The sequence below is a fragment of the Artemia sp. Qi Xiang Cuo genome, chromosome 4 (genome assembly GCF_049724085.1).
Source record: "Artemia sp. Qi Xiang Cuo chromosome 4, ASM4972408v1, whole genome shotgun sequence".
Taxonomy (NCBI): domain Eukaryota; kingdom Metazoa; phylum Arthropoda; class Branchiopoda; order Anostraca; family Artemiidae; genus Artemia; species Artemia sp. Qi Xiang Cuo.
In genome coordinates this window covers 48940861-48955940 of record NC_142797.1, presented here as the reverse complement: position 1 = coordinate 48955940, position 15080 = coordinate 48940861, and the positions used below count along the sequence as shown (strand labels likewise).

The window sequence follows — 15080 nt, the reverse complement described above, 5'->3', positions numbered from 1 at the left end:
ACCGCTAATTTGGTTAATGAATGAAAATGAAATAGTTTTAGAAACAAATTTTAAGTTTTTACTCATCAAAAGCTATGCGCCTGAGAAAATTTTGTCTTATTTTTGAAAATAGGGATAGAAAAAATTATGTATATACTTACAAATTCTGACTGAGCTTCTATATCTGAACTCCTTGGCAAAACTTGAAGGAGGTCAAGCTCACAATCTTCAGTAGGCTGAGCTGAGACAAATGAAGCAGCCCATTCCCTTTTCAACTTCCTTCCAGTTGGCATGGAGCTAACGCTGGGGTCAGAGGACCCTGCCATTGGTTGGTCCAGATCGCGTGTAATTTTTCCAGCGAATTTGATAATTGATGGTCTTGTGGCCTGCATTAATATACCTTCGCTCAATCTTGCTTTCTTTTCAGAAGGGGGGTTATTGCACGTATCTTGTTCCTTTAAAAAAAAGACAAAAATTTAGTATGTAGCAAAAATGCATTTTGGGTTTGGAAAATAATTCAGTTTATGTTAGGCGTCTAAAGTAGTGTAAAACATTTTTTTTTCCATTAAATAAATATTTATATTTTCCTTTATTACCAAAATAAAATACTCATTGTTAAAAATTTAGATTTTTTATAATAAGAACAGATTTGTTTTTCTTATTCAAGATTATCCGGTCACTGACACTTCCTTCAGCGAGCCTCCTCTTTGTATACTCAAGTGTAAAATTGTTACTAATCATGCGGTTATGAACATTTTGTGAAACTCAAAGTCAATTTAGTCAGAAATTATTAAACTCTTTGGTATAACAGCCTTTTTTCTCTTTAAACTATCAGATTTCAATCAAATGTAGACATAAATAGAAATTTAAGAAGTGGAAAAGTTAATTAACATGGCTCAGTCAATCCCCGTAAGCAGCATAGATTCTAAATTGTTTTGATTCTTCTTCTAAAGACTAAAAGCATCATTAGCCTACTATGATCTAAAATATCACTGAAATACATTTTCCAGCAGTACATGATAACGAGCTAAAAGTAAGGAAAAAACCGAAAATCAAAAAAGTAAGCTTTTGTAACAGTTAATACACTTAACTTAATGACTAGAAAATTGCTTTTTAATATAATAATGAGAATATTTTTACTCACCAGAAATTGCTTAGAATTATCCATTTTTCTATGTAAATGTTTTTTACAAAAAATGTCATTTGTGCTATGTTGAATAAAATATTCAAAAGTTGTGAAGAATCCAATCTTAAATTTTAATGTGTTCAAAAAGTAATTTGAATCTAAAATCACACCCCGGTTTTTCCAACAATGATTTACCCTAAAAAAAAACTTGTATATCATGGAATATAAATTCAGTTTATTGTTTCAGACAAAACTTTAAGCACAACAGATTATAACCAACCTGTTTGTTGTAGGTGCGTACACAAAGTATATAGCTTCAAGGAAATTCCATATGTTATTTCAAATTGCTATAACTTCTATAGAAATTGTACCTCTTTGCAAATGACCCTGGTAACCCCAATTCGTTGAAAACCTACACACATATCTATGCCTCAGGCGTAGGTTTGCGGGTAGGTTTTTAACGAATTGGGCGCTTACTACTGGGGCTAGTGCCCTTTTTAATAGTTGAAAGTAATTGAAAGGCAACTTAACCCCCTCTTACGCTCACCATTCCCATAAACACTTTTGGGACTGCATATCGAATTATTTTTCCCCATACCATGACACTTCGTATCAAAGGAGTTGTCGTATGAACTTTGTAAAAGGCTCATTCGATTGGAAATTGGAATGACTAGTGCCCTTTTTAATAGTCGAAAGTGATTGGAAGGCAACTAACACCCCTTCCATGCCCACCATTTCCCCGAACACATTCAATCAAATAGCCATTTTATTCAACGTAGTTGAAAGCTCTGGAAATTAATTTTTTTTATCATATTTTTGAGAGGATGACAAAACGCGTTGCCGTAGAAACTTCAAAACGGGCTCATTCGATTGGAAATTGATATGGCTAGTGCCCTTTTTAATAGTCAAAAATGATTGGAAGGCAACTAACACCACTTCCACGCCTACCATTTCCCCAAACGCATCCAGTATAAATTTTGAGATGGTCATTTTGTTCCACGCAGTTCAAAGTTCAGGAAATTATACTTTTGAGCAGGACACTCCCCCCAAAGTCTTCAGGGCAAGAATTATAAACTATGCCCTGGGGGCATATAAGGTTTTTATTCAAATCTTTTCACTTTAAAAAAAAATCTTTGAATCTTAACAAAATTTCCACTTTACTGACAAAAATACAAATGAATGTGCATTGTCAGTTTAATATACATATACTGATACTTAATAATCAAAATGTTGATATTATTTGATTTATTCAGGTTATAAAAGTAAAAACATTTATGTTTTTTCAGTAAAGTGCAAATAATGTTCTGGCCTTGGGAAGGCATAGGAGTTTTGAGCCCTACTCATGTTAATTTCTGCTCGTTTTGAATTTGACTCAATTATTTACTGTAATTTCTGTTCGTTTTGCTTTCATTTATTTATAGACGCTGATTTGTGGTAGTTTCACGCTTAGTGGATTATTTGATTTTATTTTTGATCATTTTTTGTTTAATGGAGTTCTTTACTTTTCTTTGAAAAACTAATTTTGTGGAAAAAGTTTTTTAATTAATACCTTGTAAGGATAGGACCTTCACTAAAGCCCTTCTATAGGCAAAATTAAATGTCTGTTCATAATCTATCAAACTAAGGACTAAAGAGGTTTTACGTTATTTTACTATTACAATGAAAACTTGGTCCATGCATCCTCTCCCCTTTCTAAAACCACACAGTTTTCTTCTAAAGCCACATTCACTCTTATCACCTTTCTTAACAAAGCAGTTTAATTAAACCTTTCAAAAACTATTAAAAAAGCTTCCTAGCCAACGGATGAAGTTTTGGCTAGTTACACTAGGGCTAATAGGTTCAAATTCCACCACCGTGGAATTACGAATCATTAGCCAGAAAACACGCGAGAGGTGAACTTAATAGTTTAGAAACAAATTTTGGCTATAGATTTTCACATTGGAGGGGGGGGTAAAGCAGAGTATATGTTAAATACATAACCTAACCTAGGTACCTTTTTTTGCCCCACAACCCCAACAAACTAAAGTTTAAATATTGTTCACGGAGTGAGAAACCCCTGTTTGCCTAGAGCGCCCAAGGAATTCTCTTGATAAAGAAGCTGCTTAACTAGTTTGCTGTATCATGTTCGCTATACAATTTCTCGTGTGTTTTCTGGTTAATACGTAAGTACAATACAATCTTCTTACCGTAAATATAAAAAAAAAATTTATCATCTGAAAGTAGGCCTAAGGAGCAACATTAAAACGAACAAGAATTATTACATATACGAGGGGGGTTGTCGTTGTCCCCTCTTTAACAACGCGTTATTTACACTAAAGTTTCAATTTTGTCCCTATTCTGTAAGAATGATTCCTGAAACACAATTGTTATTTAATTAGAACAGTAAGAAGCTTTTTCAAAAGTACTAAAAACCTTAGCGTGAATAGTCAGGTGTTATGAGGTTCATTTCTATTCGTTTTAAGTTTTAATGCTGCTCCTTAATTTCAGGTGAAAAAATTAATTTTTTTAAATTTAATTCTTGGTATTTTAATGTACGCTTGCCGAAGAATATTCATTGATTCGCAGAAATCGTTGCAGATGTATTGAAAGCCCTGGTGGCTTTGATTAATGGCACCTACATTACTTATTTACTAGTTTGGTGTTTTCTATAACATTCATTCCATTTCAATCAAAATCATTCCTTGCTCAAACAAAACCCTAACTCCAAATTACTAATGAGGCAGTTTTAATAGATATACTTTCTTTATTTTTAGAAAAATGGATATCCGGACGTTTTTTGAATAAAAAAAAATAAAAAATGCTAAGTTTGAGGAAACCTCGCCTCCAGAAAATAAAAAAGATCCCCAGTTGCCAGATTTAGATGTCTTGTCATAAACAGCCAAAGATATTGTAATGGAACAACCTTCAACCTCAAGAAGATTTGTTGAGTTTTAGCAATCCTGACAATCCAAAACACGAATGTTAATGACAGTGCGGTTGAAAGTGTTGATTTATGGAGCTTTTTGGAAAAGCCATGTATTTCTGATTCTAGAAATACGAATTACTGACAAACCCAAGTGTAAACTGTTATTCTCATGATTTCAAGAAAGATGTTTCTATTATTGGTATGGTAAAGATACTCAAATAATCTACCAAGCGTGAAGCTACCACAAATCGATAAATAAATGAAACCCAAAATTTAAATGTTTTTACTTTTATAACTTTAATAAATCAAATAATATTAACATATTGATTACTCAATATCAGTACATGTATATTAAACTGACAATGCACATTTATTTGTATTTTTTTAGTAAAGTGCAAATTCTGTTCCGACCTTGGGAAGGCATAGGGGTTTTGCGCACAACTCATGTTAATTTCTGCTCATTTTGAATTTGACTCGGTTATTTATTGCAATTTCTTTTCGTTTTCGGTTTCATTTATTTATTGATGCTGATTTGGGGTAGTTTCACGCTTGTTCGAATATTTGATTTAATTTTTGCTCATTTTTTGCTTAATGGCGTTCTTTACTTTTCTTTGAAAAACTTAATTTGTGGAAAAAGTTTTTCTAATTAATTTCTGTTCGTTTTATATTGACATAGTCTTTTCAGGGAAAAAGAAAATAATACTTTAAATCTTTTCATTTTTTAAGACTTTATAGTTTGGCCTGCTATTGGCATGCTGCATCAGCAATTTTTAACAACATATACCCATTTAAAAATCTGGACACAAATAGTACTGTTTAATTTAGTTACATACCTCCTCTAGTTGACCTGAAATGGAAAACTTGATAGCATTCGCAAAAAAATCTGTTTACTTTCTTTGATAGTTTGGATACAGTTACGCTATTTTGATTTGGTTAAATTTTAAGAGCAGAAATGGGAGCGTTGGAGTGGGTGGGTGGACGTGGGAGGGTGGGAGTGGAAGGGGGATTAGTTGCCCTCAAATCACTTTCGACTATTAAAAAAGGCATCAGCCCTTTCCATTTTCAATCGAATGAGCCCTTTTCGAAGTTTCCACGACAACTCCTTCGATAAGAAGTGCCCTGGTCTAAACAACAACAACAACAAAAAATAATGCATTATACCCACTTCGATCTTTACTATAAAAATTTCAAGCCTTCCAATCACTTTCGACTATAATAATATATAATAATATAATATATATTGAAAACCCGTCGTATACAATAAATGTACAATGACAGAGTATACAAAAATACGAAAAGAGGGAACAAAACGATAAAAATAACAACAAAAGCAACAACTTCTTAAATAGTATACAAAATAGTACGAAAAGTGGAAACTGAAAGATAGCATACTCAAAGATTACAACAGAAGCAACAACTTCTTCGAAAATAGCAACAAAGACAACAACTTTTGAAAGGAAAAAAAAAAAAAAAAAAAAAAAAAAAAAAAAAGGGAAACAAGATGTAAATTAAAACAAAAAAACATGCCCCATCGGGCTTTTTAATTTAGGTTTTTGTTTTTTGCCGGCTAATAATTGTATGAACAGCTAGATTTGGGTCCGCTAGGTTATAGCGCCGAATCAGAAAACTATTTTTTGTCCAAGGTTGCAATTTTAGTAGGTACTTTGCAAAACGGAAAAATATAGAGCGGATTTTAGACTTTTCAAGGTTTGCCAATAAATTACAGAAAGGGGTCACATATAATATATGTGGCAGAGCGGTAGCGTTGTAAATACTTGCCAGTAGTGGACGGTTAAATCTCAGAGTGGATTTAACAATCAAAGCATAGGAGCTGGATATTCGCCGTTCAAGATGTGAGATCAGGAGAGAACGGGTATGCTGTAATGAGGAACGACAACGCGTTCTATAAACACCTTATATATCCCCAGGGCATAAATTACAACCCTTGCTCTAAGGTCTGTTAGGGGGGTTGTCATCCTCTAAGACCAAATTTCCAGAACTTTCAACTACGTTAAACAACATGGCATCTCAAAATTTTGATTGGATGTGTTTGGGGAAATGGTGGGCGTGAGAGGGGTGTTAGTTGCCTTCCAATCACTTTCGACTATTAAAAAGGGCCCAAGCAACTCCAATTTCCAATTGAATGAGCGCTTTTTGAAGTTTCTAAGACAACTTCTTCGATACGAAGTTCCCTGCTCTAAAGGAAAAAATTAATAAATAATACATTGTGCCAACATTGTTCTTATATGCCCCAGGGCATAACTTAAAACCCTTGCCCTGAGGGTTGTGGGGGATTGTCCTCCTCTTTACTTAGTCCCCGTTTCTTGTCTCGTTCTCGAGTGTCCCCGTTCTTTACTTAGGCAGCGCGATCCTGCTGCCTATGATTTATACAACAACTTTCTATATAAACCTTATTTGCCCCCAGGACATAACTTACAACCCTTGCACTGAGGGCTCTGAGGGGGTTATCATCCTAGTCGCTATCCAATCACTTTCAACTATTAAAAAAGACACTAGCCATTTTAATTTCAAATTGAATGACCCCTTTTGAAGTTTCTACGACAACGCTTTCAATAAAAACTTTATCTGCCCCAGGGCATAACTTACAACCCTTGCCATGAGGGCTGTGGGGGAAGGGGTTGTCATCCTCAAAGATCTAATTTGCAAAACTTTTAACTACGTTTAATAAAATGGCTATCTAAAAATTTTGATTCGATGTGTTTGGGGAAAAGGTGGGCGTGAGAAGGGGGTTAGTTGCACTCAAATCACTTTCTACTATTAAAAAGGGTACTATATCTTTGAATTTCAAATCGAATAAGCCCTTTTTCAAGTTTCTACGACAAAGATTTCAATAAAAACCTTATATACCCCCTGGGCATAACTTATAATCCTTGTCCTGAGGGTTGTGGGGGAGTGTCCACCTCAAAAATATATTTTCTATATGGAAATCAACTACGCTGAACAAAATGGCTATCTCAAAACTTTTATTTGATGTGTGTGGGGGAATGATGGGCGTGGGGGGGGCTAGTTGCACTCCAATCACTTTTGACTATTAAAAAGGGCACTAGCCCTTTGAATTTCCAATCGAATGGGATTTTTTGAAGTTTCTACGACAACGCCTTCTTTAAAAGACTTATATGACCCCACGGCATAACTTAAAACCCTTGCCCTGAGGGCTGTTGGGGAGTGACCTCCTCAAACACTTTTGATTAGATATGTTTGGGGAAACGATGGGCGTGGGGGGGGCTAGTTGCTCTCCAATCATTTTCGACTATTAAAAAGGGCCCTAGCCCTTTGAATTTCCAATCGAATGAGCCTTTTTTGAAGTTTCTACGACAACCCCTTCTATGAAAACCTTTTACGCCCCCAGGACGAAAACCCTTGCCCCGAGGGTTGTGGCGGAGGGTCCTCCTCAAAAATATATTTTTTATATGGAAATCAACAATCGCTGAACTAAATGGCTATCTCAAAATTTTGATTGAATGTGTTTGGAGAAATGATGGGCGTGGGGGGGGGCTAGTTGCGCTTCAATCACTTTCAACTATTGAAAAGGGTACTAGCCCTTCAAATTTCCAATCGAATGAGCCTGTTTTGAAGTTTCTACCAAAGCGCATTCTATAAAAACCTTATATGCCCCCAGGGCATAACTTAAAACCCTTGCCCTGAGGGTTTTGGGGGAGTGTCCTCCTCGAAAAAATATTTTTTATCTGGAAAGCAACTACGCTGAACAAAATGGCTATCTCAAAATTTTGATTGGATGTGTTGGGGAGAATGCTGGGCGTGAGAGGGGGGGGTAATTGCCCTCCAAACACTTTTGACTACTAAAAAGTGCACGAGAACTCTCGATTTGCATTCGAATGAGCCCCTTTTGAAGTTTCTACGACGACTCCTTCCATATGAAGTGTCCTGCTCTAAAGGAAAAAAAATACATGGTACATTGTGCCAACATCGTTCTTATATGCCCTCAGGGCATAACTTAAAACCCTTGTCCCGAGGGTTGTTGGGGAATGTCCTCTTTAATAACATATTTTCTATCTGGAAATCAACTACGCTGCACAAAATGGCTATCTCAAAATTTTGATTGGATGTGTTTGGGAGGATGATGGGCGTGGGAGGGGGGGGGGGGCTAGTTGCCCTCCCATCACTTTTTACTATTAAAAAAGGCACTAGCCACTCCAATTTCCAATCGAATGAGCCCTTTTTGAAGTTTATACGAAAACTCCTTCGATACAAAGTGCCCGGCTGAAGAAAAAAAAACACATTGTGCCCACATCGTTCTTTACTTAGGCAGCACTAGCGCACTGCCTATGAAAAGCTCACAAGGACTTCAAACATTTTCATGAAGACGCACGGGATCATGGCAAATCCCAGTGGCACCACGAAGCTGTAATTGATGCTAATAGCTTCTGTGATTCAATGACGATGAAGAAAAAAAACATCAAAGAACAACTGGATTCTGCTATATCTGATCTTATACAAATAAACCGAAGCAAACTTACATCAATTTTAAAAGCAATTATATTTTGTGGTACTCACGACATTGCTCTCCGTGGAAATCCTTCAAATGGAGGAAACTTTGAAGACCTACTTTGTTTTCGCATTGAAGCAGGAGATCAAGTCCTTAAAGACAACATAACGACACATTCAGGAAAAACTAAATATACATCTCATAGAGTCTAAAATGAGCTGATAAATATTTGTGGGACTATACTACAAGATACAATAGTCAAAGAAGTAAATGATAGCCAAGCATTCTCTTTGCTAGCGGATGAGACTGCTGATATTAGTGGGAAAGAGCAGATGTCAATAGGGGTACGTTCCATAAAAACGGATTCAAACGTTGGATGGGTGATCAAAGAAGAATTTTTGGGGTTTGCCGAACTTGAAAAATTAGATGCAGGAGGTATTGCTGATGCAATTCTGCATTTCACAGACAAGATAGGACTAAACATGACAAAGCTAATTGGTTTAGGATTTGATGGATGTTCAACGATGGCCAGGAAAGATACTGGAGTTCAACGAAGAATCCGGGAAAAATATCCAAAATCTGTGTATTTTCGCTGTGCCTCTCATAGATTAAATTTAGTTGTCAATGATCTCAATATTGTACCAGAAATTAGAAACACAATAGGCACAATAAAAAAAGTGATCCGATTCTTCATGAAGAGCACTCTTAGAAGGAAAAGGATCCCAAAAATTCCTATTCTGTGTGAAACAAGGTGGTCTGAGAAGTACAGATGCATACGCAACTTTTCAAACAATTTTATAGCCATCAAGGAAGCTTTGAGTCAACTTTCCACTGACAATGAGGCGAACCAAGAAAGGCGTTCACAAGTTTTCAGTTGGATATTGCAACATCATCATTAATTTTTATCGTATCTCTAAAATTCATTTCCAGATACTCTTCGTACCTTGAGCCAGTTGTAAACAAAATGCAGTCAGTAGATTTTGACCTACATGCTGTATATATGCACGCAAAAGAGAAATTGCTATGGGTTTTTCAAAATCACAGAGTAGAAGCAGTCACGGACTTTGAAGGAATTTTCACGGAATTACAAGAAACCTGTGATTTACTGGAATTTGAAATCAAAACACCTAGGACAACCGCAAGACAAACTCATTGCTCAAACATTTCTATGACTAATCCAATAGATTACTATAGGTTAGCTGTTTTTATTCCTTATTTGGAATAAGGAATTGTGTCACTTGAATCGAGATTCAATGACCACAACAAAACCCCGTTCAAAGGAATTCTTATTCATCCCAACATTTAAAAAAACACGGAGAAGGATACATTTGTTAATGCTATGAAAGATCGGTCTAAGTTCTATGACAATGAAAATTTAAAAGTGGAAGCAAGAGCCTGGTACGATGTGTGGGAAAACAAAGACTGTGGTGAGGAAGTGAAGCTCATAGATCTCTTCTCTGAAACTACATTTTTCCCTTCAATTATGAGAGCCCTTGTTAACTATCTAACCATCCCACCAACAACAGGTACTGTGGAGAGATGATTTAGCACGCTGAGGCGAATTAAAACATGGCTGAGGAGCACTATGAGTGAAGAACGCCTATCAAGTTTGAGCTTATTAAGCATTCACAGGTGTAGAGTACAAGAGCTCAATTTGGAAGTGCTGCCTATAGACAAATTTTCCAAACAAAAGCGAAATCTACAATTTGCTTTTTCTGAAAAGTTATAATTTTGTGATCAGATCATGTGTAAATTTCTTTTCATGAGTTAATTCAATTTTTTTTAAGATTTTTATAAATCCAAATCTTAAATCCGTTTTTTAATTTTTTAATTTTTAATGATTAAAAATTTGTGATTATGTTGAGAACTCCAGTTTCACTCATTTCACCTTCATTTGGTTCATTTCATTTCACTCATGTAGTTCACAACAGAGAATTTCGCTAAGAGGGCAAATGTGATTTTTAGCAGAACCCACCAATGTTGTCAAAATTTTCTGCCACCATTGTTTTTTGTTTCTGTTTTTGTTGCTTTTGAAAACAAGGCCAATATCAAAATTACATTTTACATTTTAAAAGGAAAATCAAAGGGGAAAATCTTTTATGTTTCAAAAAAGAAAGGTTTTGTTGTCCTAGCTTAAAACATATGCTGAGCATGATCTATAATACTTGACGGTATTTAGTATTTACAGAAAGTACCTGCTCAACAATAGAGGCCAAACGACCAAGTGCCAGTCCGCACTCATCTTCTCGAGTAATAACTGCACTTCCTAGTTTAATGACAACGCGCTTAGTTCGCTTTAAATCACTTCTTTGATGGAAAGCTTTTGGTTTTTCTTCTTGCCCATTTTTCATTTCAGATCCAGAGAACAGACGAGGTGATTCAAATTTTTCTCTCTGAAAAATAAGTTAATTACATCAGTAAACTAAAAGTAAACAATGGAAAAGGTGCTATCAGATTTAGCGTATCAGAGAATCCTACTATAAAATTTTCAAGCTCCTATCTGCAAAAATGTGGAATTTTGTATTTTTTGCCAGAAGAAAGATCACAGATGCGTGTTTGTTTTTTTTTTTTTTTTTTTTTTTAAGGGGTGATCCTATAGACCCACTGGTCCTAGAATATCGCGAGAGGACTCATTAGAACGGAAATTAAAAGTTCTGGTGCCCTTTTTAAGTGACCAAAAAAAAAAAATGGAGGGCAACTAGGCTCCCTCCCACGCTCATTTTTTTCAAAGTCATCCGATCAAAATTTTGAGATAGCCATTTTGTTCGGCATAGTCGAAACATACAATAAATATGTCTTTGAGGATGATTTAATCCCCCACAGTCCCCGGGGGAAGGTCTGCAAGTTATGATCTTTGCCCAATGTTTATATATAGGCTAGTATTGGTTATTGGGAAGTATAGGCCTACAGAAGTTTTCAGTGGAATTTTTTTTGTAGTTGAGGGGTGGGGGTGAGTCGGGTGTTACATGGGAGGATATTTCCACGGAGGAAGTGTTCATGGGGGAAGATACTGTTATGAAGGGGGTGCCCGATTTCCCAGCATTATTTAAAAAAAACACTCAGAAATTAAATAATAAAAAACAATTTTTTCAACTGAAAGTAAGGAGCAACATCAACATTTAAAACAAACAGAAATGAATACGTATATGATTGGGTTTGCCCCCTGCTCATTACCTCGCTCTATACGCTAAAGCATTTTTGTACTTTCATCAGAGCTATTTATTCTAATTAACGGCCTTTTGTGATTAAGGGGTCATTCTTAACAAAATTAGCGTAAAGAGCGAGGTATTGACTAGGGGGCGAACCCCCTAATATACGTAATAAAAATATACGAATATAGAACTTCGTTACGTAAGTTAATTCGTAAGTTACGTCTGAAAGAAATTTTGAGAAGCCCATCTAGCAAAAAAAAAGTAAAATTAATATGCAAATTTCGTTTTAATTATTCAGGTACGGTAAGCCAAACTAAAAGCTGCATTAAATCAAAAACGTTCAGAAATTAAATAAAATAAAGTTTTTTTTTAACTGAAAGTAAGGAGCGACATTAAAACTTAAAACGAACATAAATTATTCCATATATGAAAGGGGCTGCCCCCTCCTCAACCCCTCACTCTTTACGCTAAAGTTTGACTCTGTCTCACAACTTTGTTTTTTTAAAACAATAAAAGTTTTAGTGTAAAGATCGAGGGGTTGAGGAGGGGGCAGTTCTTTCTTATATGCAATAATTTCTGTTGGTTTCAAATTTTCATGTCGCTCCTTACTTTCAGCTAAAAAAAAAAAACTTATTTTTTTTTATTTAATTTCATCAAACAGTTCGTGGTAATGAACAGTAAGTAATGAGAGATCCGGCTCAATAGTAACCAAAACTCTAAAAAACGGAATTTTAATACCAATAGATATATCAAAAGATTTAAAGTTTTATGTTGATTTCAAATATATAAGTTTCATTAAGTTTAATATTATCAAAGGTTACTAGCCTGAGAAAATTTGCCTGATTTTCGAAAAAAGGGGGAAACAACTATTTTTTGCCAGAAGATATATAACAGATACGTATTAATTTGTCTTTTTTCCACGGGTGATTGTATCGACTCGGTGGTCCTAGAATATCGGGAGAGGGCTCATTCGAACGGAAATTAAAAGTTCTAGTGTTTTTTTAAGTGACCAAAAAATTGAAGGGCAACTAGGCCTCCTCCCACGCCCCTTTTTTTCGAAGTCGTCGGATCAAAATTTTGAGATATCCATTTTGTTCAGCATAGTTGAAAGGCAAAATAACTATGCCTTTGGGGATATCATGACCCTCTGACAAGGTCCCCCCCGGAAAAGGTCTTTTAGTTACAAAATCTGCCCACTGTTTACGTTTGGTATTTTTTATTGGCAAGCATGCATATATTTTTCGGGGGAGGGGGTGGAATTATCTGCTGGTGGTATTTTCCACGGTATAATTTTCCACGGGGAGGGAAGTTTTCAGGGTATTAATTTTACACTGGGTGAATTTGCTTGAATTCCTATACGAGATGGTTTTTGTCTTGCTTTCTCATTGCCGACTCAATTTCACGCGTGGAGATGTTAAGCTTAATTGTCCAAGGAAAATTTTTCCCAGGATTGAATTTTCCCAGGAAGGGAATAAATGCTGGAGGAGGAGCTATTTTTTAGTGGAGGAGAAGCCAGAATTCCTGAAAGTATTTAAAAAACGATCAGAAATTAAATAAAAAAGTTTTTTTTCAACTGAAAGTAAGAAGCAACATCAAGAATTAAAGCAAACAGAAATTATTGCGCATATGAGGGGGGCCACTCCCCTAAACCACCTCGCTCTTTACGCTAAGGTTTGAATTCTGCCCAGTTTCTTAAGAACAACTTCTGAAATACTATGTTTGTTTAATTAGAACAATAAGAGTAAAATGCTAATAATTAATTCTACCGGTGCCATACAGAATTAATACTACCGGCACTCTACACCTTTTCAAAGAGAGTGAGTAACCCCTCGCTTGTCAAGACAATGCTCTTTTGATAGCATAATACTTTTTTTTTGAAAAGTTCAATAATTTTGAATCAAATGGTTAATTGGATTTTGCCAGATATGCGGTGGTCGCGGTGGCTTGTTTTGGGTGCGGGTGCTTTTAAAATTTCCCATATATATATATATATATATATATATATATATATATATATATATATATATATATATATATATATATATATATATATATAAACTAGCGTTAGATTTATCAATTAAGAATTGGCGAATAAGTCATTGTTAGTATTACAGAAATTAGAATGGTAAGTTTATTTTTTCTCTTTTTTTATCGAACCACCTTGAAGATCTTTTTATGGAGAAACCTCTCACTTGAAGTTTTGTGTCTTATCTTCACTCTTTACTTCTATCAGAAAAATGTTTTTAATGACGTTTTAAAAAACTGTTTGGGTGTTAATTTTCGATGTATTTACCAGTTCAAATTTCTAAATTTAAAAACAAAAGCGTCGTTCCAACTCTTCATAGGGAAGGGAAACTACTACTACTACTACTAACAACTCATCGCAGCACCAAGCCGCCTGAGGCCAACACAGCTACGCACGCTCCTCCTCCACCCCAATCTATTCAAAGCCTCCCTTTTTACACCCGCCCACGAAGTTCCCATTTCCTGTAAATCTTTCTTTATGACGTCCTCCCAACCCAAGCGGGGACGACCTGCTTTCCGTTTAGCCCTAGATGGTTGGCCGAAAAGAACAATCTTCGGCAATCTGTCATCCTTCATCCGAACAACATGCCCTAACCACCTCAACCTTTCTTTCATTATAGACCTAGAAAGCGGTATTGAACCACATTTTTCGTATAGCCTATTGTTTGAAATACGGTCAGTCAGCCGGGTACCCAGAACAATCCTTAAGCAATTTCTCTGGAAAACGTCTAGCAAATCTTCATCCGCTTTTCGGAGCGTCCATGCTTCAGAGCCATATTTGACCACTGTCATCACTGTAGCTTCTAAGATTCTAATCTTGGTTTGTAGACTTATCTTCCTATTCTTCCAGACTTTTTTTAACTGTGAAAAAACACCCTGAGCCTTGGCTATTCTATTTTTAACATCTTCACTACTCCCACCATCTTTACTAATAATACTACCAAGGTAAGTGAAACTGCCCACCTGATCAATCTTTTCATTACCCAACGTCACCTTTTCATCTTCACTTATTCCTAGCCTTAGTGACTTGGTCTTCCTAACATTAATTTTCAAACCAATACTAGCACCCTGAACTCGCAAAGCCTCTAAAACTTCATTCATTTTGCTCACACTTTCATCTAGGATGCTTAAATCATCAGCATAATCCAAGTCCAGGAGACTTTTTCCTCCCCATTTGATTCCGTGGTCTCCCATTGCCTTTCCTGTGCTCCTTAAAACAAAGTCCATCAAAATAATCCATATAAAGGGGGATAGAACACAATCCTGCTTAACTCCTGATTTAATACAAAACCAGCTGCTAACCTCATTTCCTACCTTAACCGCAGCAGTGTTATTCTCGTACATAGCACTAATCACTTTAATGTATTTGTCTGGTATACCATACAAGGATAAAACCTTTACTAAAGCTCCTCTATCAACAGAATC

At 35.7% G+C, this 15080-nt stretch overlaps 1 protein-coding gene across 1 annotated transcript in view; it reads right to left on the bottom strand.

Annotated features, from left to right (window-relative positions):
* P5CS (Delta[1]-pyrroline-5-carboxylate synthase) overlaps nucleotides 1-15080 on the bottom strand; it is a 184416-nt gene that overhangs the window by 64008 nt on the left and 105328 nt on the right. The window contains exon 3 of the mRNA XM_089087899.1: nucleotides 10674-10871. Coding sequence (XP_088944025.1) covers nucleotides 10674-10871 — 198 coding nt within the window. The remainder of the gene's footprint in view (nucleotides 1-10673; nucleotides 10872-15080) is intronic.